At 41.3% G+C, this 26,385-nt stretch overlaps 1 protein-coding gene across 4 annotated transcripts in view; it reads right to left on the bottom strand.

The window, feature by feature from the left end:
- Positions 1–24,233, bottom strand: part of LOC109089579 (kelch-like protein 5) — a 62,650-nt gene extending 38,417 nt beyond the window's left edge. For 2 of the 4 annotated variants that reach the window (XR_006153717.1, XM_042716672.1), the window contains exon 1: positions 2,215–2,920. Coding sequence is in view for 1 of the 4 variants with exons in the window: in XM_042716672.1 (XP_042572606.1) it covers positions 2,215–2,750 (536 nt within the window). In the remaining 3 variants the exon portion in view is untranslated. Of the gene's footprint in view, positions 1–2,214; positions 2,921–23,678; positions 23,834–23,992 lie in introns of those variants that run through there. The other 2 variants (XM_042716673.1, XM_042716674.1) reach the window with 2 other exon arrangements.
- Positions 24,234–26,385: the final 2,152 nt, after the last annotated feature.

Below are 26,385 nucleotides of genomic sequence, written 5' to 3'. Positions count from 1 at the left end.
AGAGACAGTTTTCACGGTTTTCCGATTCAGTTTTTTGCATGCATGTGTGTTTGTGCAGTTGTCTCTTCCTGGTATGAACTGTAAGGAGCAGAAGCAATAGGTTCAATCTACCATCTCCAAGGTGATGAATGACTAAGTGCCTTTTAGAGCTTCACCACACTGACAGACCCACATCCTTCGCTCTCTCAAAACCCCTAGTAAACATACCCACTCACATAGGCTAGTACAAGACCATGAAGTCTACAGCACAATCAAACAAGAAACACTGCCACAGGCACATATTTACAGGCCATTACTAGCATCGGACACAAAATGAGTCGTCATGCCCAAGAATGGGTATCAGATCAGGAAGCCAGACATGCTTGCACATACAGTACACAGTCTCTTTACAATCGCATAAAGCATTGCAACACCTCACAAGTCTGTTTTCTGTTTACATCTATCAAATTCTCACATAAAAGACTCACCGCTGTTCATCACACTAAAGATCTGTGAAGGAAAATTACGCACAGTTTATGTACATATCACTTCCTCACAGAGGCAAAAGTGTTTAGTGGAAGTTTCATCATAATCGCTCTACTACGCGTACAGCAAGTAAGCTAATGCATCAAAGGTAAGATAATGGCATTTCATGTTGTAATGATGCAACAAAAGCAGCCCGGTTTAAAATCTCTGTCACCATTGACAGTTTACCAAAAATACCAAAGAATTTTCATTGTTTCTGAACTGTCATTTTGCTTTCTTTCTGTGGTGGAATACAAATGGAGAAATTCTAAACAATGTCTTTTTCATGAAGAAAATTATGACTGATTCAAGATGTCGACCTTCAAAATGGCAAAACCAGTATCAAATATCATGATGGTCCAATTAAGTCATGTACAGTATTACATTCCAAGTCTTCCAGAGCCATTCTGTGTGGAACTGACCCTGAAAATCTTGGCATCTAGTGTTCCATGGAGCAATCATGATATCTGTATGGATGTCTGATTTGTAAACAAATGATGTTTCAGGCTGATCTTTTCACGAATCAGTTGATCTATTCACTGCATTTCCCAGAATCGCTGGTTTCTAGGATTTATACTGTAATGCTTTTGGGAAGCGCAGTCTTGAATGATTCACTTATGAGTCCGTTCAGTTCACTGACTCATTCTGGTCTCAGATGTTGATACCTCACAGATGAGAAGGTTAGCAGTAGATTATAACTTAAATTTGCGTTGTTCCTCACTTTTGTTTGGCTTCAGAAGACTTGGAATATAACAAGCAAGAGTAAAACTTTTACAATACTTTTGTATCCTTTTTGAGGTTTGACATCTTTGGTCATCATTTACGGTCATGAAAAAGTTACATCAGGACAATCTTTTTTAAAAATCAGAGGTTCATCATCAGAGATTAACACCACACCCAAGGTATCACAAGAGCCAAACAATAAGATATATGCGATAATCTATAAAATATATGATCAACTGTCAATTCAACATCATAAACCAGAGGTGTGGTGCAGTTTTTCCAATAATTAGCACCATTTGCTTTTTCACTATTTCAAATCGACATTTTAGCCATCACTAGCTCGTCACATTTTTCTGCGATGTGACAAATACATTGTTTTAAGTACAAATATTTTAGCAATTTCTCAATAAATGAGATCATAAAATCTTCCTGCATAATTCTAAAAGAATTTTGTCACACTGAAGAACATACTGTATCAGCTTCCCAAAGAAAATACATACCAACTGCCCAGATATTTTGTTTATTTATATTTTAGTGCTCTGTATACTGAACATCATGACAACATCAAGTATAACAGAACAATTGATGCAATACACAGACTGTAGGATACTATAATATTTATATGATTAAAAATAAATTCCACATTTTACACACTAAAATGAATTTACTAACAGAGAATTGTAATGCAATCCACATTAATGAAAGCAATTAATGCAATCACACTGGTATCTAGGAGTGTTTAATAGTTAAAAAAATTCTAATAAAAAGCTATATTTGTTTATAAAAATATTAATTATTTTACTATACCATATGCACTAGCCTATTTATCACACAGAGAGAGTGTGACGAAACAAAAGGGAGGGCTCGTGGTAACAGTTTAATCTTAATAGAAAACAGCTGGCGATGCATCTGTTGTGAAGTGGTACCAGCTCAGTACAAACGCCCTGCTATGCTCGACTAGAACCACACCAATGATGCTTCCCATACCTGCACGAGCTGGAGTCAGACTCCACGTTATTATTGTTTTCCTCGTCTCCAGGGGCAGGGGCGTCTTTTATACGCGTGGACTGCTGCTTCTGCTTCTGCACGAGCGGCTCCAGGCTCTCGCTGGAGCGCGAGTGAGCCGGGAAGACCCAAGGCGCCGGCGGGGAGCTCCGGCACTCCTGCTGGCTCATGGACCGAGGACACGAGGAGGCACTAACTACAACCGCTGCTGCTGCAGAGTGCCCGGTATTTGGACCTGAATCTCCAAACTTTCGATTGTTATTTATGTTGGAGGAAGAGTTGCCGTTACTCGAACTGGCACCGGCGGCGGCGTTGGAGTTACTGCAGCCGCCGAGAGAGGGCTGATCACCGCCGGATGAGGAGCCTCCGGTCCCCCGGCTGTTTCCACCGCTGCTGCTGCTGAAGAGGTCTCCCGAAGGCTGGTTACCGGGAGAAGGAGGAGATGTGGGGTGGCCGAACCATCGCCAGCGGATGCGCAAGATCTGTTTCACGTCAAAGTCTTTCCTGGGATTCGACATTCCCGAAACTCCGGTAACGGGAGACGCGGGGACGGAACGACGAGCCTCGTGATCCGTGATTGTCTTGGTAACGGAGCACGCGTGCACTGCTGGCAAAGATCACGGAGACGACGTGTAGAGTGAGACCGAGTACGGAGGGAGAGAAGGAAATACACACCTCTCTCGCTCTCTTTCTCTCTTGTACTCAGTGATAGAGAGAGAGAGAGAGAGAGAGTCAAACGCGTAATCAGCAGGGTAAAACCTCTAATCACATTTTTCAATAACATGCGCACATGAATATAAAGAAAATAGGCTACCCAAGCTAATATGTCATCCAAATGCCAAATCAATGACCCTTATTGACAAGACTAGCCTATTTACAGGCTATATACACGATGATGTCTTCAGAAAATTACATTTGGAGTAGTCTATATCAAACAGATTATGAAGAATCAATAGCCTGCTTTAGAAACCTTTACAATTAAAAGGTTTTTCAAATTCTCCTATGAGAGTTAATGGTCAAATGACATCCAGGTAATTATAATATTTTGTATACACACATGTGTGTTGGTAAGCGTTTTTATTTTCAGTGGTTTTATTTTTAAATTAATTTATTTATTTTTACTTTTTTTATTAGTTCTTTTAATCAACTCACAAAACCACAATTTGGGAAACTTAAAATTAAAAAAAAAAAAAATCCCCAAAAGCAGGCCGCCCCTTGATAGGCAGAGCCATGTTGACATCAACTGACCAGCAATGGGGCTGCCTCCAAAATCACATAGGCTACTCCGTGAGTGGGTATTTCTTTTTAATAGGTACTTACTTTGTTACTGTTAAAAAAAAAAAAAAATTGTATATATATGTTCTCTATAGTATAGTCTGAATCCACTTCATTTGTCATGTTGTCATGTGACCTTCCTTCTTCAATTGCTTCACAGCTATTTACAAATCCTCTCCAGTGGCCTCATGGGATAGTAAAGTGTCCACTGAATGTGCACTTCAGAATCTAGCTGGAAGTAGTAGGCCATTTATGCTTCTGTTTTATTAATACTGCAAAGTAATATTTGTTGTGTTTTCTTTCACTGTTTTTCAGCTACCGTAGGAACTATGCATATCCAGATGCAAACAAGCTGTCATGCTACAAATCAAGAATAAACAGCAGGAAAGCTTGATAAACTGTATAACTACTGGTGGAAACACTGGTAAATTGTAAATCTATATATAAATGGACACGCATTTATTAGTCATTAAAAATCTATAATGAGGTCCTCAGCTATTTAAAAAAAAGAAAGGTGCCAGAGGAAATTTATATTTAAGCCTAAATTAACTGCTAACATGACATCATCATACACCTATAGTCTTTTTAATGTAAACCTATAAAGTACTGCAGCATTGCACATCAGCAAATATTCCAGCAAAACTGCTCCACCCGCATCACCTCAAAGTAACCTTTACTTCACTGCACTTTAAAAATTAGTACCATGACAAAACGCCAACTTGCCATTTTTAGCACACACACCCCTCTCACATTTAGTGCCTGTTGATTTCTTGACCTTTTTTACTTAGAACTCACTTAATCAACAGAAATACAAACCAGACCGCTCTACACAATCAATACCACACATTAAAGCTCAATATCTCTTACACACACATTTGTCAATACCACAACAGTACACATCCACAAGAAATACAATGGACAAATAATGCAAAAGATGAGAGGGAGAAATTTATGGCTGGAAAAATTAATGTGAATTAGAGAAACTGAGCTATAAAGTGTGAAAGAGATTTAAGGTCAATAGATTTTTGTTTAATTTTAACAGACAACAATGCACAAGTAGATGTCCAACTGCCACATAAAGTCCATAAACGACTACGCTGTCCCACGAAATAATGAGAAGAAAGAGAAAAAGAAATTATGGAAGGGAGGAGTTTTGGTTCTATAGCTCAAGTATTCCCGTGGCCACAAACCTGTCTTTAATTTATGTTCTGTGCAAGAGTGAATGTGATGCCAACCATCCATGGCAATCTGCAGTTGTGAGACAGAAAGAGTAAATCGTTCACAGTAGGATCAGTTGGGAGTTTGGTCTCAATTCAGGCCATGCAAACCACAACAGAGAGCTGGAATTTCTGCCTGCTTTTGTAACATTATTCACAGATGTTGGCTCTAAGGGCACATAAAATAAACACAGCCAGACCCACGTGCCCCGGGTGCCACTGACAAGCAGCACAACATCAGTAAACTAGTGGAGCAGAGACCAGGATTCTTTCATTTTATCATTATGTCCCAGAAAATCACTGGTTCTGAGCTGAATCATTTTCATCAGGGCAACCAAATGCAAACCACATAATGCAAAGGAGGCAGATTTTAGAGCATCATACCCATAATGCTTCCCAAATATAGCTTTTGCCTGAAATAAGTGCTCTGCCTGAAAAATCTGCAGGGTATAGGAATAGTTCCCCTAAAAAAAATAAAAAAATAAAAAATCATGCATCGTCTGTGATTATTATTTACTTATCCTCATATTATTCTAAATTTGTTTGGAATTCTTCTTTAGGACACATAAATGTTTAGGAGAATATTCACAATGTTCTTTTCTATACAATTAAAGCATGGCCTGACAAGCAGCACCATAAAAGTTATTTTAGCAACTTTCCATATGATCATTTTTGTGTGAGCAGCTGAGAAAAAATTATCTACAAATTTATTCACTGATAATCTTCCCTTCTGCCATAACACTTGAAATAAAAATTCAGTCATTCTCTAAATAGGTTACTGATTGTACTGTAAACATTTCAGTCATGTATGTGGTTTTTTTGTATGCTGGATTTCTACAATAATTCAGTCCACTTAAACTTGCCCCTTTCTTTACCATTGTTTGGAGAAATTTACTCATTGCATTAGGAATCCATGTGATCTGAAATCTGAGGGACAAAATATTCTCACATAGATTTTGTGTTTTTTCAACAACAACAAAAAAATTCAGATTTTGCAAATTCACCATGTTGTTGCTTGATTTGGAAAGTTTATTCTGTGTCTGTGTGAGCTGCACTTCATACATCACTACACTATTGGCAATATGTTGTTTGTCCACAAAATTATGCCGAAATATTCCTAAAAATTAAAGCACTTTCACAATTATCCTCAAACTCACATTCAGATCCATCTAATCAACCACATTTTATAGAACAAAGTCCCCGCCCTACATCTTGTTCTTTTACGATAATGGATTTCACTTCAGAAGTATGTCACAATACAGAAGAAAAGATTTGTCACTACTTCTGTTTCATCAGAATCCCAAATCATTCATGCACAATATGAGAGACAATGCATGAGTGACTGTATGTGCTAAAAAAATCTTTGCAAAAAGGCTTCAGAAGGCTTAGAATATTTCACCAGTCATATGAACTACTTTTGTGCTTTTTTTATCTGACATTCTTCAAAACATCATCTTTTGTGTTCCACAAAAGAGAGTTAAAGGGATTTACACCAACATGAGAGTCAAAAAAAATGATGACAATTGTAATTTTTGGGTGAACTGTCACTTTAAAGGAATGTATTTGTGGCAGATGTGTATGTGGGAGGAGATTAACACAAGGAGGAATTTAATGCCGTCCCTGAGTGCTTTGTTCCCTGACAGCAATGCTGCATTCCTGTCAGCTGGAACGGAGACTGCAGTGAGTGAAAACACAGGTCTCAGGTCAGTAGTCATACTAGCTTCTGAGAGAGAGTCAGTGGTGACCCTGCGATGGTCAAAGCTATATTTTTCACACTGATTCAGGTCTGGAGAAATCACGTCTGACAGGAGTGTTAACCTCTATATGTGTGATTATAAATACACTCACACACACACACAGACACACTGCTGTCACAATGCTTTATGGCTAGTGCGACTACACGAAACATCACTGAATGATGGGAAGGATGATTAAGCAATTTATTCTTTATGGCCCCTACTTATTTTCTCAAGGTTACTCCAATCCTTCTCTCTTTCTCTCCCCCTCTTTCTTCCCACCCCTTAATTTCATCTTTCATCGTCCCTGCATGTAAATCAAAACTCTTCAGCAAATATATCACACAAACTGGCACATGGAGGAGATGCTGGACGAACTAATTAAACTATCGCATGACTCAGCAGTTCTTGTGGTGTAAAAGAAGGATTACTGTACTACAAACCTGCACACATGCAACAACCACAAGTGAGATAGCTATGTATGTTTTCAAAAGTGCACTGTGAAAATTCATCAGAATATATGCTTTTGTGTTCCACAAAATAAAGTCATACAGATTTTTGTGTGAATTATTCCTAAAGTATACAAAATCTTTGACACACTTTATTTTAACAGAATATTATATTAAATTAATTCACTGTGATTCCAGAAGTTTCAAAAATTTTAGTTTCTTCAATAAAATATAAAAAAAGAAATATGGCTTCATTTTAAATCTAATTTTTGAAGTGTTTTATTTTAGATGAGAATTAGAATATTTTAGAAGATTAATAATAATTTACTGATTTTAAAACTTTTATGGGAGCCCTCTTGATGGTTTGCCGAGTCCCCTGTTTAATAACCACTGCTGTAAATAACTTTCTTACTATAAAAATCTGTTAGCATTATAAATGTTGTGCAAATGTGAATCTAATTGTTTTCTGCCATGGTTTAAAAAAAACTACACTATAAACCAACTTATTAAATTTTTCAAGGGAAAAAATGTATCATGTGTCCATCATGTAAGAAAAACTGAATCGACCACTTAATTTTTAAACACTGCTTTTATAGTTTGTCCTATAGAGGGTTAAACAGGGACACTACAAACAGACAACCAGGCTGGGTTGTGCAGCAGAGTCCTCATTTTCTGTCTTTCATCACAACACACACACACACACACTCAAACCACTGTAATGTCAGTTCTCTCATAAAGTTATGCTATGATACAGATTCCATACTTCAGTTCGGCTACATCCATCATTGAAACACACACACAAACAACACTTCTACATTCACATACCATGTAATCTCATGCCTGAAACCCAAAGCTGAACTGGGCTGAGAGGTTAGATGTCTCATTGCTTTGATTCATGCCTGCAACACTCGTGGGAGGAAATATGTTTCATTCCTTAAGAGAAAAAAAAAAACTACACACATCTGACACACATTATATTATACACACAGTATGATGATAATGTGTACACATATACATGCAAACATCTTACTATTCAGAGTGTGTTCATTTACAAATAGCATTCCTCCTGCTCTGGTGCATTCACATTTCCTCTGCTGCCACTGGATGAAATTATAGGACAGATCTGGAAGTACACACATACACACCATCCATTCACTCCAAACTCATCAGCCAAAATATCACCAGGATCATTTTGCACATAGCAATGACATTTTCATCTTCTGCTCAGCCTTCCTTTTACTGATGCTCATATTGGTCTCCCTTAAGCTGAAGCAGTGTGGGAATTAAATTAAATGCAGATAGAGGTGATGCGGGCCGAGCCAGCAGGGTTTAGATGTCAGAGGAGATGGACAGAGGAATGGATTTAAAAAAGAAGAATTTCCTCCTGAAGTATAGCATTGCAGGCCTGTGGTTAAGAGACTGAACACATCTGGCTGGCAGACCACCTCCAGAAACAAGGGACGAACAGGATGAATATTTAAATAAAGTGTGTATATGTGCATGACAGTCCAAATATTAAGGCTTACATTCCACTGAGAAAAGTAAAATAAAATTACCATGGTTTCTTTATAAGTGCCCTGGGAATACCTTGTTATTTGTTTTGGACATATACCACGATAAAACTATGATATTTAGGGTTTTCTTTTTATATGGAATGGTTAAGTCATGTCAATACTATGCATACATAGCATGTTGTGAGAGCACCCCTGGGTCAATTTTTAAGAGCAAATGTCCTTAAAAGAGCAATTTCTCTAAAGAACTTCTTGGGTGGAACTGTGTGTATCGGCAAACATGCCTTTCTGTCTGTGCTCTCCTGATTGAGAGATTCACATCCCTCCTAACGGCTGGCACGAGTGCTGTATTCAGTGTTTGGGCTGTGCTCATGCTGAAACAGCGTTTGTAGATGATTCATGACCCGTTTGTAAGGGCATCGCCATAAGCGCGTTGCTCTAGCGGTCTTATAGAAAAGACCCCGACTGCTTCCCACCCTGGTCCTTCTACTTCAGGGTATGAGGCTGCAGCGATGTGCGTCAGGGGAGAAATGATGGAAGCGAGAGTAGTTCTGTTGGGGAATTCCCTTTTGACCTCTCATTCCTCTCTGAGCTTGTCTCAGGGCAAGTTTAATCTCTCATTTGCCGCTCACGAAGAGGATGAGCTGTCTCTTGCAGCATCGGAGAATGGGCTTGAACCATCAGAAGCTGATGCCTCAACTGATCAATCTTCCGCAGGGGCTAAGTTTCCGTCTGAAGGACGCTGAAATGGTGGCTGTGCTTCCCATGCTTGCCATGACTGTGCCCTCAGGGCGAAAGACACGGCACAGGCTCTGGGTAGGGCGATGTCCATACTAGTGGTCCAGGGATGCCACCAGTAGCTCCACCTGGCCAGTAATGTGGGTTGCCGAGAAAGCTCACTTTCTTGACTCCTCCATTTCACAGGTTGGTTTCTTGGCAACATCGTGGAAGAATTTGCTACTCGTTTGAACTCGTACTTTCATGTCTAGATACTGCCAAAGACCAATCTTTGGTTTGCCCTTTGAGGGGCAGGCATATCAGTACAAGGTTCCTCCCTTCAAGCAGAGGCTGCCCTTGCCCCTCTCAGGGAAGTGGGCATTTGCATTCTCAGTTACCTTGATGACTGGCTTATCCTAGCTCACTCACGAGAATTACTTTGCACTCACAGGCCCTCCATCACCTAGCCTGACAGGGACTTCAGGTCAACTGAGAAAAGAGAAAACTCTCCCCCGTGCAGAGTATCTCTTTTCTTGGTATAAAACTGGACTCGGTCAGTATGACTGCACACCCCTCAAAGGTGTGTGCTCAGTCAGTGCTGAAATGCTTGACGGCTCTCAGGCACAAAATAGTGCTCCCTCTTAAAAACAGAGGCTCCTGGGGCAATAGACCTGAAGGACTTCATACCCGAGTCCAGAAATGAACATGGTGCTAGGACATGGCGCATGGCCCGCAGGACCAGGGGTTATGTAAGTATGCATTTTTCCCCAATAGCTTCATTGCACAGACGCTATGCAAAGTCAGGGAGGACAGGGAAAAACTCCTGTTTGTGGCCCCTTGTTGGCTCAGCAGGACTTGGTTCTCAAAGCTTGGGCTCCTGGCATCAGCCACTCCCAGGCGAATTCCTCTGAGGAGGGACTTACTCTCCCAGGGGAAGGGCACAATCTGGCACCCATGCCCAGATATCTGGAACCTTTATGTTGGTCCCTGGATGTGACCTGGAGGAAGTTCAGAGACCTTTCACCCGCGGTGGTAAATACCATTTTGCAGGCCAGAACCCCGCTCTATGAGGTGGATGTTTAACCTGAAACGGAGCATTACGTGATCTGGTGTTCTTCCCAGTGGAAAGACCCTCGGAGATGTGGCATCGGATCTGTGTTCTCCTTCCTCCAAGGAGGCCTGGACATGCACCTGTCTGCCTAGTGTGTATGTTGCCGCGATTGCGGCAAACCATGACACCAGGGAAGGCAGATCGGTGGGGAAGCACAATCTGGTCATCAGATTCCACAGAGGCACCCAGAGGTTGAACCCTTTAAGGCCATGCCTTATCCCCTCTTAGGATCTCACTGTGGTATTACATGCCTTAAAGAGAGATCAGTTTGAGCTACTTTAGTCATTTGAGTTCAGCGCCCTTGATATGAAGAAGGCCCTCCTGACTGCGCTCACTTCTGTCAAGAGGATGGGGGATCTTCAAGCCCTCCCCATCAATGAATCATGCCTAGAGTTTGGGCCGGCAGACTCTCACATTGTCCTTATACCCCGGCCTGAATATGTGCCCAAGGTTCCCACCACACCTATCAGGGATTAGGTGGTGACCTTGCAAGCTATCCCCTCCCAGGAAGGGGACCCCGACCTGTCTCTGTTGTGCCGAGTGTGAGCCCTGCGCACATACATCACACTCAGAGTATCAATCATTCTGAACAGCTCTTTATCTGCTTGGGAGACAGCAGAAGGGGAATGCTGTCTCCATACAGAGGATCTCCCACTGGATTGTCCACTGGGAGTGAGGGCTCACTCAACCAGAGGTATGACTGCCATTAGCAGTCATGGTGAATGGTGGCCCTCTAGCAGATAACCGTAGAGCTGCAGGTTGGGCTACACCTGATACATTTGCCAGAATTTATAATCTGAGGATGGAACCAGTCTCTCCTAGAGTCTTGAACACCAGTTCTTCGACTCAGGATACTGCGGTTACGTATGATAACCCTCGTTCCCTGATGGAGGGAAAGGTGATGTTGTGTCCTTCGTGCCACAACTCCGAACTGCCTCTGAGTGGGTTGAGATGCTTCTCGACTCCTCAAAACAGAACAAGTGAGCAGATGCTACACTAGCCTATTTATACCCGGATATCCAGGGCGTGGCCAGCTATGCAAATTCTGCACACCCAATTTCATCAGCCTTTTGTCAAAGATGTCAGAGGTGTTTGGGCTCCCAAGAGCGACCCCTGGTGTCATCACTCAACATGATGTTTCCATTCTCTCCATCATGAAACGAGGGTTATCATATGTAACTTAAATGTTTTTTTGGTATGCACCTGTACCATCACAATACCATGGTATTCCTGATATTCATTATATTCAACCTAAGAATATGGTAATTCACATATTAACCATGACCACAAATACCATGGTATTCCTGATATTCATTATATTCAACCTAAGATTATGGTAGTTCTTATATTTTCTTTTTCTTGTCTATCATATAAAAAAATAAAAAAAAAAACCCTGGCTACGTGTTCTGTACTAGACTAACTGAGACTTGTCATAGCACTTGTATACCGTTGTTGTTCTCTCGTTGATCTGATTGTTTCTACTGTTCTCATTTGTAAGTCGCTTTGGATAAAAGCGTCTGCTAAATGATTAAATGTAAATGTAAATTTTTGGTACACTACCATTCAAAAGTTTGGGGCCTGTAAGATTGCGTTTCCTATTGTTGTTGTTGTTTTTGAAAGTCTCTTACAAAAAAATACAGTATAAACTTTGTGCAATATTATTACAATGTAAAATAAGTTTTCTATCTGAATATATTTTAAAGTGTAATTTATATTTTTGTGATGGCAAAGCTGAATTTTCAGAAGTCATTACTTCAGTCTTCCGTGTCACATGATCTTTCAGAAATTATTCTAATATTCTGATCTGATGCTCAAGAAAAATCTATCATCAATGTTGAAAACAGCTGTGCTACTTGCTATTTTTGTGGACACCGTCATACTTTATTTCCAGGTCTCTTTGATGATTATAAAGTTACCTTTCAGTTGGTCACTCTCGAAGCCACATTGGTGACAGACAAAAATGGGATATCGCTTCAATAGACCAATCTACTTCGAGTGTAAACTAAACGAGCCAATGCACATTGGCATGCAATTATTGCATCCAGCTGCCGCTGATCACAGCGTGAGTATAATAAGGCAGGTGCAATGCATACCAGCTTTTCGCTTCGGAGCTGAGCGTTAGTATTGTTCTGCTCAACTGTGTCTGCTGTGTACTATGAGTTCAGCACGCTCTCGGAAGCTTTGTGTGTTGGCAAGATGGCGCTTCAGAGGTGGTCGTTCCAGCGTCGAGTGGATTGCACACTTCAGGCTGCACTACCCCCTGTCGTGTAGCAAGCGGCCAATTCCCCTGTGTGCCTCAGCACTAAAAGAGCATTTCCTAAAGAGCAAATTTCTCTAAAAGAGCTTCATGGGTGCGTCTTTGTAAAGACGACGGATCGTCCTTATAAGGATGCCGTTTCACCCGTGCGTTTCTGGGTGCGGTCGTTACCTGGCAACGGGTGATGGTCACGATTGCTGCCTCACGTGTCTGGGGGCGGTGCAGCAAAGGGGTATTCAGTGATTTCCCCCAGTGGAGCAGGCGGTAGCGATGCAATTGTGTCCTAAGTCTGCCTCTTGCTGGCGGGGAGACCTGGTGCTTCCTTCCCGGGCCTATAGGCATTCATCTGGTCTAACCGGCGGTGCCTATATGGCTTGCGGGGAAGCTGCTTCTGCCTTACACGCTGTGGCGTTACTGCAGGTGCACCAGGCCAAGGCACTGAAGGACCTGCACGAGGGTGGTCACGATCGAGAAGTAACTCAGAACCGCCACTGGCCTTGCGCTCCGAGCGACGAAGGTCACCGCGCGTTCTCTGGGTTGTGCGATGTCCACGCTTGTGGTCCAGGAGCGCCATCTCTGGCTGAGTCTGGTTGAAATGAGGGACACTGACAAAGATCAGTTCCTTAATGCCTGTGTCCCAGACCGGCCTCTTCGTTGACGTGGTCGAGAACCTGGCCAAGCAGTTCTCGGCTGCACGGGAGCAGACTGAGGCGGTCCAACCTTCTGCCCAGCAGGCAGCTGCTGCCTCCACCAGTCCGCCGGTTGCAGCACCCCAGCCTGCTTGTCGCCGAGGGTGGCCCCCTGCGTCCACCCCGTTCCAGCACCGCATCCGCAGCAGCCTCCAGCAAGTGGCACCGTAGAGCTGGGCGTAGGCAGGCCGCCCCACCCGTCCTGGCCCCCGTCAAACCTGGCGGTGAGCGGAAGAGCAAGAGGCCCCGGGACGGGTGACCAAGAGAGAGGTAGCCGCTTTCTAGGGGGTGGTGAAAGCACCTCTCCATCCACTGGAGGAGGGCCAGGTGGAGAATCTGGAAATCTCGACGAGAGTGGTTTTCTCTATCTCTGGGTCCCAGGAGGGCACAGAGAGTTGCGGACAGCCAAACACCGGACCTCACTCATCCTCCTCCTTTGCCAGATGGCAGCAGGGGGCAGTTCGAGAGCATCAACGAAGCCCCTACTCACGCACCCTCTGCCAACCTGTGGAACCAGGTTAGCCTTGCACCCCACACTCACACCCCTCTCTGGCCCGCTCACAAGCCGCCCGAGTTGGGTCCCTGTGTTCCACCTCGCTGCCCCACTGCGTGTATGGCTGTGGTTCTGTTGGTCCCGCTTGTACGGTTTCTAAGCTACCCAGCCTGTCTCGCTGGCTCTCAAGACCATCAGCCTCGGCTATGCGATTCAGTTCGCCCGGCGTCACCCCAAGTTCAGCGGTATCCGCTTCACTACAGTGAAAACGTCCGATGCCCCTGTTCTGTGGGTAGAGATCGCAGTCCTACTGGCGAAGGCCGCGATAGAGCCGGTCCCATCAGCCAATATAAGGACGGGGTTTTACAGCCCTTACTTCATTGTACCCAAGAAAGGCAGTGGGTTATGACCGATCTTGAATCTGTGAGTTTTGAACCGGTTCCTTCATCGGCTACCGTTCAAGATGTTGATGCAGGAGCGCATCTTCGGGTGCGTCCGTCCCCGAGATTGGTTTGCAGCGATTGACCTGAAGTGATCGTACTTTCATGTATCGATGAACCTTCGAACCTTTTCTGCGGTTTGCGTTCGAAGGACGGGCATATCAGTACAAGGTCCTGCCCTTCTGGCTGTCCCTGCCTCCCCCGTGTCTTCACGAAAGTCACGGAGGTGGCTCTTGTTCCCCTCAGAGAGCAGGGTGTTCACATTCTCAACTATCTAGACGATTGGCTGATACTAGCATAATCTCGGGATCAGTTGTGCGAGCACAGGGACCTGGTGCTCTGGCACCTCGGCCTGTTGGGCCTTCGGGTCAACTGGGGAAAGAGCAAACTCTCGCCGACGCAGAGGATCTCTTTTCTCGGTATGGAGTTGGATTCGGTCGAACAGACAGCACGCCTCACAGAGGAACGTGCGCGGTCGGTGCTAGCCTGCTTGAATACATTCAAGAGCAGAACAGCGGTCCCACTGAAACTTATTCAGAGGCTCCTGGGGCATATGCGTACATCAGCCGACAAGGTGGTCTGCGCTTCCGTCGCATGTCACAATGTCTCCTCGTCGCATGTCTCCTCCTTTGGAGTCGGTAGTTTCTGAGGTCACTTCGTGCCGTTCACATTCCGGGCCTGCTCAACCGTACAGCCGACGAGCTGTCTCGAGCAATGCTCCCGGGAGAATGGCGACTCCATCCCCTGACGGTCCAGCTGATCTGGAGATGGTTCAGAGCCGCTCAGGTAGACCTGTGTGCTTCTCCAGAGACCGCTCACTGCCAGTTGTTCTACTCCCTGACCGAGGGAACTCTCGGCACGGACACACTGGCACACAGCTGGCCGCGGGGACTACGCAAATATGCGTTTCCCCCAGTGAGCTTTCTCGCACAGACACTGTCCAAAGTCCGGGAGGAAGAGGAGCGAGTCTTGCTAGTGGCGCCGTATTGGCCCACTCGGACCTGGTTCCCCGAACTAGTGCTCCTCGCGACAGCCCCTCCTTGGCCGATTTCTCTGAGGAAGGATCTACTGACTCAGAGACGGGGCACCGTTTGGCACCTGCGTCCAGACCTTTGGAAACTCCATGTCTGGTCCCTGGATGGGACGTGGAGGTTCTAGGTGACCTACCCCAGGAGGTAGTGCACACCATCACTTCGGCAAGTGCACCATCTATGAGACACGCTTACCCCTGGAAGTGGAACCTGTTCATCGAGTGGTGTTTTTCTCGCCGAGAAGACCCCCGAAGATGCCCGATTGCAGTCGTGCTTTCCTTTCTGCAGCAAGGGCTGGAGCGAAGGATGTCTCCCTCCACCCTCGAAGTCCAGGTTGCCGCTATTGCTGTGTACCATGACCCCGTGAATGGGAAGTCTTTAGGTAAGCATGACCTCATCATCAGGTTCCTTAGAGGGGCAAGGAGGTTAAATCCTTCCCAGCCCCCCTCTATACCCCCTTGGGACCTGACTCTAGTGCTAAAATCACTACAGCGGGGCCCATCTGAGCCTTTACATTCAGCTGAGCTGAAGTTTCTTTCATTGAAAACTCTGTTCCTGCTTGCACTGGCCTCTATCAAGAGGGTACGGGACCTGCGCGCATTTTCAGTAGACGGTTCGTGCCTAGAGTTCGGGCCAGCTGACTCCCAGGTAATCCTGAGGCCCCGGCCCGGCTACGTGCCCAAGGTTCCAACTACACCCATCAAAGACCAAGTGGTGAACCTGCAAGCGCTGCCCCTGGAGGAGGCAGACCTAGCCCTGGCTTTGCTCTGTCCCGTCCGAGCATTGATATGCTATGTAGACCGGACACAAAGCTTCAGGACATCAGATCAGCTCTTTGTCTGTTACGGAGGCTGGCAGAAGGGGAATACCATCTCTAAGCAGAGGATGGCCCACTGGATTGTGGATGCCATAGCCCTGGCTTATCAGGCACAGGGTGTGCCCTGCCCATTCAGGTTGCGAGCTCACTCAACTAGAAGTGTTGCATCCTCCTGGGCGCTGGCTTATGGTGCCTCGCTGACAGATATTTGTAGAGCTGTGGGCTGGGGGACTCCTAACACGTTTGCTGGGTTCTATAGCCTTTGTGTAGAGCCGGTATCCTCCTGTGTTCTCACCTCAAACGGGTAGTGGCACCGAGAGGCCCCGGTTAGTGTCGGCTTGCTAAAACTGCTCCAGAGTGTCCGTACTGTCTATCGAAGTGATATCCCATTTTTCGTCGATCACCGACGTGGCGTCTCCATTCCCTCATTCAGGGAACGAGGGTTACCATACGTAACCGAGACGTTTGTTTTTAAACATTTTATATCGTTTGTAACATTATAAATGTCTTGTATAAATAACAGTTTTGATCAATTTAATGCATCCCCGTGACCCTAAAATTTATATGGTAGTGCACGGTAACAACTTGGATTTTCTTAGACATGTACCATGGTAACTATTCTTTGTATTCATATAGTATTCTACAATGGTACATGAAATATGGTAATGCAGACAAGTTTCCATCATAACATCATATGTGTACATGATATTTCTAAAAAGCCATAATGTTATGGTATTTGTATCAAATGATGTTCTTGACATTAATAGTATTCTGTCTTGGAGAAATACCATGATATAGTAATGCAGTATGTAAAACAGCATAACCATCTAATTCATTCAGACCTATAACAGCATGTTTATGTAAGGTGTGAACAGTGTGGTTGAATGTACAAGTTTGTGTGTGTTTGCAAGGCACATGTTTCCTAGGAGACAGATTCGTCCTTGATGAGACTCATAATATTTCACAGCTAAAATTGTATGGTATTGATAAACCATACACACAGCAGCAGAGCTAAAGGCCCTGGAGATAAGTGTTGGAGATCAGGAGATCTCGACATCATTTGCTTTCCATCAAAGCAGGGATAAACAGACAAGTCTTAAAATAAAATTGATATAGGCCTACAAGCCAGAAACCTCTAGACCCTGAAGACCTGGAGAGTCTTGAAGAGATCATAAAGCACACCCTGAATTACTGAATTCCTACAATGCCCCTTTCCCTCTAAACATAAACAAATAAATAAATATTCCTGTCCCCAAGTCTTGCCTTACAAGAGTCAAGCCCCACTCACACACACTTCTCTTTTACGAGTCTCCCGAAAGCTTATAGTTTAAGGATCATAAATAGTGCTGCTGCCTCATGCTGTAAATAAATAGATCATTCCGTTTTCCCCTCTTCTACCGGCCACGAGGGGAAACACAAGTGCGCATACACAAGAGCTAGAATGAGAACATTTACACCTGGGGTCTGACCTGCATACACACTGATGCGTCACTATAATGTTGAGCATGAATGTGTGTGAGAGAAGAGAGACAAAGAGGGAGAGACAGTCAGGTAAATGCTGACTTTGCAATTCAGTTTCTCTGCCCCTGTCTCCAACTTACTTGTTCTATTCATCTTGATCATTTGCAATTTCTTTCTCTATCTGTATGGCTCCATTTGATTTAATTCCATTCTTTTGAATTGAATGTATTTATTACTATGATAATGGGATTACATACTGCATATACTGCCTGTCAAAAATTGTAAATACAATTTTTAAAGGTTTTTAAATAAAAGTAAGACAAAGTAAGACAAACGACTTACAAAGCACAAGAGAAACATTAAGGCTATACAGAGCTGAACCAATGAACTTTTGAGTAACCGTGGGAAATAACAAACTGATGGGTGTGGTCCAATATGGCAACAAACAAGGGAACAGAGCAGCAGGGAAACACAGTTTAAGACTAGATAGTATACAGATTCATTTATTGGGCACTGTACAACCTTAATTACTGTTTTTGCATTATTGTAAGGGGTAGGTTTAGGGTTGGGGTATGTGTAAATATTACTAAAACACAGTTTTCTAATAGGTAAAAAACTTTATTTATTGTTAGCTTCCGGGTTTAGCTGTATCCCTTCTAGCCACAACCAGAAACATGAGGGGAACAAAACAAGGTATAGCTGTGCAAATTTTTTTATCATATCGGCATTTTGTCCAGTTCTGGGAGCCCGAAACCTCTATGTTTTGAAACCGGGTTCCAGAGAGGATAAATCTAAAAACTACAACTTTGTGATTTTGTGTACAGCCAATCCGTATATTTTGTGAAACGATGATGTCATCACCCCATGTCTCGACCCTAGTCAGACACTGATACGTCACATAACAGCAGCAACAACAACAATGGCAGACTGCATGCTTGTGTTCATGCTGCAGAAGCTACTGAGCCTATTAGCTTTACTAACTTTACAAGCTTTTCTTGTTGTTGTGTTGGGTTATTATATAGCTTAACACCTACAAAGGTCGTTTGACATCAAATGTAGTACAAAGTATCCAATTTTAGATGCAGATATGATGAAATCAAGAGACAAAACAGGTTTTCTCATTAAACTATGTTAGTTACATAAACTTCCTAAATTGTTTAATTAAAAAATTCTAATTTGCTCAATTATGTAAGAATCTAGAGCACAGCACGTGTCAAGAGACCAATATTCTGAAACCCGAAATTAGTGTAAGCTTTTTTTAATAGTTGACACTTGAAAATATAGACCGATTACCAACTGTAATAGCACTCAAGTCAAGATTGTCTCTATCATTACATGTGTGACTGTAGAGGTGCTTTCTCTCAAAAATCAATGACCATAGTTGTGGTCATTCATCTCTGACTCATCAAAATGACTCGCCTCATAAGCTATTCTTAATAAGATTAAGGACAGATTTGCGTGACAATTACCATAAATACATACACTTTGTACCATAAAATTTTTTTCTTAGATATGTTATTGAGTAAAAGTATTAATAAAGATAGTACAGGTGTGCAGAAATAATCTGCCTGCCAACATACAGTAGTGCCATGGTGTCATCTAAAATCTGAGACAAGGCCTTCAATGGCTCACCGTGTGCATGTGTGTGCATATTCATACTCTGCTCCCTCTCCATATGTTCACATGCAGAAAGCAGTGACAGCGTCAACACTTTTTCAAAGACATACTCAAGAGGTCAAAATTTTGTGGTGTGAGTTTGGCTTACGTGACAGTACAAGCATAAATTTTGACAGACACACTTGTGTAATACCCACTCGATGACAAGATTAGCTGACAAACATTTACTGGCAAATGAGAGGAGAGAAAAAGGAGGGGAGAACTTCAACGGTGTACCAAAAACTCAAGGTTTGTTTGTGTGTGTGTGTGTGTGTGTGTGTGTGTGTGTGTGTGTGTGTGTGTGTGTGTGTGTGTGTGTGCCTGTGCTTGTGTGCGTGCGCGCGTATGGATGTAGACCGAGCCTTAGACCATCTGTGAGTCTGAGAAGCCAATTTTCTGCCCCTGGACCTTCACAACCGGCAAAGAGAGCTCTCTGCCAAGAAAAGAAAGATTTTAATGCCAAGAAAATCCTTTTCCTCTTTCAGTCTGCCATTCAGCCTCCATCTGCACTGACAGGGACTGGTGTGTTTAGACAGCTCCCTGCCATCTTTTATCATCTGTCCCTTGTCTGCGTTTCAGTCCATAATCCACTGAGAACCGGCGATTAAGAAATTAACACACAAACCACAATAAAATGATTTGTAATAGTGCAATCACTGAATTCAGCGAGCCTTTATTTATGGATATGTAAATCAATCAGGAATGAAAATGAGACAAGGAGATCTAAAAGCATGCCATATGTTGGATGTGGTGCTGGAAAATGCCATTTATGGATAAAAGCACTGACATCCATGTAAAGTAATTTTGATGGAACATATGTTTTCATTTTATTTGTGGTCTTTTTGCCACATTTATAACAGTGGAGAATAGGATTCGAACTCATGCAAGCACCACAGCTCAATGTGTCAGTACACATCTTTCTCTATAATTTAGAAGAAATACAACACTCTTCATCAAAGGGCAAAAAAAAAAAAATTCAAGCATGCTCTCAGAAACCTTATGTGTGGTAGGCATACAGTACACTGTAATATTATGACTATTTTCAAGAAATCATTCAAACAAATTAATTTCTACAATTTTTGTACACATGCGCTTCAGTTGGCATACACAAAACTTTCACATCAGTTTCTGCCTTTATAAATGCATATTTGTTTCTCAATTTTGACGAAGGATTAAATCCAATTGAATTTAGGATCAAATTCGAATTTACAGTAGAATCAAAATCTATGAATGAGGTATCTGGTCCAACCATGTTCACACTCAAGTCAAGTTTGTCTTCATCACTGCATGTGTGGTGACTGAAGAGACTTTTTCTCAAAAAACAATAACCATAGTTGTGTTCATTCATCCTTGACATAAGACATAAAAAAACTAGGATTAAAGACAGATTTACATCACAACATTGTTTTTATTTATCAATATGACTATAAAATAAAAATAACAAGAACTATTCCTTTTAAATATTGCGCTATAAAATTTTAAAATTGTGTATTCAAGTAAACTAATACAAAAATGATGATGATGATGAAGACAATAGTATTTTACAGTAAAACTGTAAAATTACCTTTATTTATTTATTTTGGCAAAAAGCACAGGGTTTTTTTTTTTTTTTGGAAAAAGGAAAGGGGGTTCCTTAATTTTTTTTTTTGAGTTTTTTGAAAAAGGTTGTTTATACAGTATGTGCTTGCTATTTTGCCATCTTTGTAAATGATGTGTGGAGAAAGGATAGGAAACTATATTGCTAACTATTATTGAAACTAATACTGCAGGCCAGATTCAAACCTCCATTGCCCGCATGAGAACCACAGGTCCATTTGTTTCAAGAATATGTACCAACCACAAATACAGTTCTAAGAAAAACCAATTTCTTCCTTTGTGCAACAATAATCAGTGCTGAATTTTTAGACTCCAACCTTACAAGGAAAAAATCCATAAAGATATTTCATAAAGAAAGCCAGTCTCAGATTGCCCTGTGAAAATACAGTCTGTGCAATGCAAAGAAGGTCTATTGAGCAAATGTCTGCTTTACTGAACCACGTTTTTGATGACTGAACAAATGCAGAGGGCCAAAACACACCAAACATTCCTCCACAAAGGTCACCTTAAAGCCTGCTGAATTGATCAGTAGAGAGAGAGAGAGAGAGAGAATGTGAGAGGGAGAAGAGAGAGAATGAATCTGACTCCAGAGGATGAAGCTACATCCACTGCTGCAGTGACCCACTAAATAAAACCACCCAGGCAAACAATGTGCATGAAAGTTAAAACTACATACAATCTGCTTTCAACTTCAAAGATGGAAGCTAAAACTTTGGGGAAACAATGCCTTTAGCTAACCAAAATATTACCAAGAATACTACACAGTATGTCTGAACAGAAAGCACTGAAACTGGCAATTTGTGCCAAAACAATAGCGGATACATTAGTTAGCGTTTTGAATGTAACACGGTGCAGAGCAGAGCCCGCTGGGACAGATTAGTCATGAGCTGTCATGGAGGAGGAAAACACATCTGTCCAGTGTTAGCGGCAGCCCCGTACTGGATCAGCAGGAAACTAGTAGAGCAGGAGCTGTTAGTTAAGTTTTGACGTGATAACTCTAACACCACACGGGCTTTTTCTGACTTTCAGGTTCTCCAAAATATATCTTTTTCCAGTGCCACAACACTATGGTGCTTATGCATGCAGTGTGGAGGCTGTGGCCTGTTAATAAGGAAAACAAAATTAAATATTGCTTCAAAAACTATATGGTTAAGAAATACATTATCATTCAAATGTTCAAGGTCAGTATAATGTCACAAAAGATTTTGATTTCAAAATAAATCCTGTTCTTTTGAACTTTCAAATTATCAAAGAATCCAATTAGCATATTAAAATTATATTTGCTGAAGATTATGTGACATTGGAGACTGGCATAATGGCTGACAATTTAGCTTTTCACAAAATACAAAACAGTTATTTTAAACTGTAATAATATTTCAGAATATGGTGATCATAAGAGACTTTCAAAAACATTCTAAAAATGTGTACAGACCCCCAACTTTTAAACACTGTGAAATTGTGATCACAGACTCACGCTTCTTTTTTTTTTTTTTTTTTTTTTACTTAATAGTAACTTTCAGTAACAACAGTTTTTTTAAATAAGAAAGCTTTGTTAGACTTCAAATCTTTTTTACATGCACATGTTTTCAATGCACATGTTCCACAAACACATTTCGCAATGATGTAATAATCCAGCAGTCCATCCTTTATATAGAACTTCTAAGGCAGAATTCACTTCAATCCATAATTCATCTGCTATGACTATTAATGTCTCTTTTCACAGACAGACACAGTGAGAAATCAACAAATCCTGTGGAGCTCAGAGTATGATAGGAGAACAGTCGGAAAGATTAGATTACTATTAACATACGGTTATAAGTACATGGACACTGTGCCCATATGATTGACATTTAATTTCAAAACCAATGGGATTAATAAGAAGTTCTTCTTTCCTTAACTGCTAGAGCTTCCACTTATCTTGTAAAGGCTTTGCCATTATGTTGAAATATGTGCAGCGGGGATTTGTTCCAATTCACACACAGTAAAGACAAGCACCTGTTGTTGGCTGATGTGTCTTGGCTTGAAGTCTGCATTCCAAATCATCCCAAAGGTGTTCAGTGAGGTCCAGCTCTGGGCTTTGTGTGGACTAGTCAAGGTTCTACTCCAGACTGAGTACACCATGGACCTCTCTGTGCACAGGGGCATTTTCATGCTGGAATAGAAAGTGGCTCCTTCCCAAACTTTTACCACAAGGTTGACAAAGTCAGCAAAATATATAACACTGTTCTAGTGGTTTTTGGATATTTTAATAAAAAAATATCTTACATATTGTGCCTTTAAGAATCGATCTGCCCATCACTAGAGCACAGCCTGTATTCCAACACATGAGGAGAATCACTGCTGCTTAAACAAGGGGAACAGAATAAAAGACAAAAAACTAACAAATGCAAGGACATGCTGCACATCTCCATTCTTGTTTCTCTGTTCTGTCTTTAGTGCTGGGTCATAGTCAGACACTAATTAAAAATACAAAAACAGGGCTCTGGAAACCTGGGCTTCTGTGGGTGTATCTGCTATGGAATGTAACCATCTATTTTCTTTTCCTCATCTCCTGCTCGAATCAGTCCACCTCAAAAATATCCACAGAGACCATGAATGTATACATGAATTCTTAGTAACAAATACCCTAGACTTTTTACCTTTATTTATAACATCTAACTAGAAAAATATTTACCAAGAAATCCACAGCTTAACAAACAGAAGATTTGCCTCATGTCTTCATGAAGCCATGGATTTAGATTATACGAAAACAGCTTAAACTATTTTCCCATTTTTAAAGAAACACTTCTATTAAAATTCCAAAGTAGCTCAAATACATAAGCTGTTGACGTGCATGTGCTCCACGCTCTATTGCGATACATTTGTTTGACTGCCATTGTGAACACATTTGCGCAAGACTGTTGTTTAAGATAAATATGTAATTTTTTGTATTGACCAATGCACTTTCCAAAACATTTTCGTTTCCTGTTAAGTAAATCAACAAAACCCACCTCTCTATACTTCCTTTGCCAGAATAGCCGGACCAAGGGGGAAATATTCATCGAGAATGAAACAGCTTTTAGTTCGTTCACCATGTATCTTTCCTTTTAATCAAAACTATCGGCACTCGCAGGCCAGTCTAAACCCCGTGCTTTCCTGCTGAATGAGTCCGACAAGGGGGGAATATTAGCGTTTAAGGGCTGATTCATTTCCCTTTCAACACATAACTGTCTGCGAACTTGTAGCTGCAAGTATGTCTAAAGGGCTTCAGCTGTCAACCACAATAACCCCACATCACCACAGCGCGTGAAATGAGTTCTCTTACCTGGCGGGTTAATAGTTGCTCTTATCGCTTATTTCAGATGTAAACTGCACATTTAGTAGTTGAACAGAGCAGGGCTCTTTAAACTCTAGATTATAATCGCGTGATTCACTTTTGGGTGAAAAGGCGTGGAGTGAAGACTAGCCCTCAAAGCTGTAGCAGTGCGTTTCTAAGTAGAATTTGCTCTCGAAATATGCAAAAAAAATATCTTAACTCTCGCTTTAAAACGTGGACTTTCACTTCACAGAACTTTATTTAAGGGGGAATTACTTTATGTTGTATGGGTTTACTTATGATTGTCCATATTAATACAAAAGTTGCACGTGTTATTGTGCGACAAAACAGTTAATAAATAATGTGGTGAAGGAGCACGCGACTGTTCAATAATCACACAACAATAGTTAATCTTTTTATCTTTACTACACTTTTAGGGGGTGAAAGACAGTGTCTCCATCTAGTGGATATCGTACAGATGGTTGTCCAGACTTTTAGTTTTAATATGCTACAGTAATTTCAAAGATTTTCTTAGAACTGTTAAAAAAAAATCTCACAATGAAGTAAAATAAATAAATAAATAAACACTCTATTTCTCATTACACGTCATATTCATAATGCATAATACTGTAGATGCAGCAGTTGAGATCATTGTGGGTGACAGAGAGAGTACCGTCCATCCATTTGAAAGTGAAGTGAAAGTAAATGAGTAAAATTCATGATCCATCATGAATACATTATACAGGTTTCTAATATTGTCACAAGAGCTCAATAAACAGTGAGCAAGACTCACCAACTCATATTTCACTGATTGTGTGGCACTCCTAAATGACAGATAAAACATCTAATTCTCTTTTTTGACAAAGGCCCAAACAGCACAAAATGTTACTTTTGTAATAATAACTAGTGTTTTCAGACATAAAATATTGAATATTAAAGATTTGAAGTTTTCACATGCTATAATGGTTGTCCAGATCATAATTGGATGGAAAAGCACTGGTTAACCGCTATAGTATAACTTCGATATTTGATGCTAGTCCTTTAACAAGTTGCTGTGCATTAACTTTTTCTTTCATTGTGAAAAGGTCAGTGTGATTTTTTTCAATTCAGCAAGGATGTGTTAAATTAATTATTAGTTTAATTAGATATTAGTTTAATGAATCAAGTTATGGTAGAAACATAATGTTACAAAAACCCACAAAAATATTAAGTAGCACAACTGTTTTCTACACTGATAGTAATTAAATGTTTCTTGACCAGCAAATCAGTGTATTAGAATAATTTCTGAACCATCATGTGACACTGAAGACTGAAGTATGGATGCTGAAAATTCAGCTTTGGCATCAAAGGAATATTTTACATTTAATATATATAAAAATACAAATAGTTATTTTCAATTGTATTTCAATTGTATATCATTTACTCTGTCTTTATCAAATAAATGCAGACTTTACGAGCATTAGGCTTTTCCCAAAAACGTTTATTTAGATTTAAATAGTTTTGTTTGGTATGGTTGGTATTTTGTTTTTGTTTTGGTTTGGTTTGTGTTGTTAAGTTAAGATACTGCCTAAGGGGGTATAAATGCAGCAGCAGTCCACTACAGTGAGCTCACTGGATGATGCTGATAAGGTGCTTGGTGCTGAGAGCCTCTCCTAATCCCAGTGTGGGTCCTGATGAGAAGCTTCCTCCTGCCCTGTCCTGATAACTGGATGCTCCTGTCCCTGATCAAACCTGTTTGCTTTGCAGCGGGAATGTCCTTCAGGCTCTATCACACACAGCCTTGCACACTCATTCTGCCAAGAGTTTTATGTATGTATGCACCAGAGTGATGGAAAGGATGGAAAGATTTTGCCTTTTGCTTTGTTAAACCAGTTAAAACTAACTTAAAAATTTTGGGGCTAGTCAACAGATTAAAAATAAATAAATCATAGATCAACTTGCTAATAAAGAAAAAATAATAGTATGTGAGATATATTGCTTTCTAAGCAAGAATATACTTGTTTAGACTTCAAATATGTGGTTTGTTAAATGTCTATTTGAAAATTAGCTTCAATATTTTTGGAGATTTGAGCTCCAGGACATCTGGTGTTTTTACTTTCAACAACACCTTGTAAGACACAGTCAACAAATGCACTGAAAGCGTTTGTCATAGAAAAATCACCCCTAACAGATAAAAGGATAATATGACAAGATATCGGTTTTCCTCAACAGACATTCAAAACTAATGTTTTATTGTGAATATATGAGCTGAAGAATGAATGCTATATCAGATGCAGGTAAATCACAGACGTTTTTCAGATTGTTTTTAAAGACACTCTGTTGTTGTTTCTTATGTATTTGAACTGTTGTATAAACACAAATAGCACATTCGTAAAGCAGCAGTGCGATATAGCTGTATGCGT

The sequence above is a fragment of the Cyprinus carpio genome, chromosome B1 (assembly GCF_018340385.1).
Source record: "Cyprinus carpio isolate SPL01 chromosome B1, ASM1834038v1, whole genome shotgun sequence".
NCBI classification, from domain to species: Eukaryota; Metazoa; Chordata; class Actinopteri; order Cypriniformes; family Cyprinidae; genus Cyprinus; species Cyprinus carpio.
Note: the sequence above shows the minus strand (reverse complement) of the source record. Positions and strands in the feature narration are given on the sequence as shown.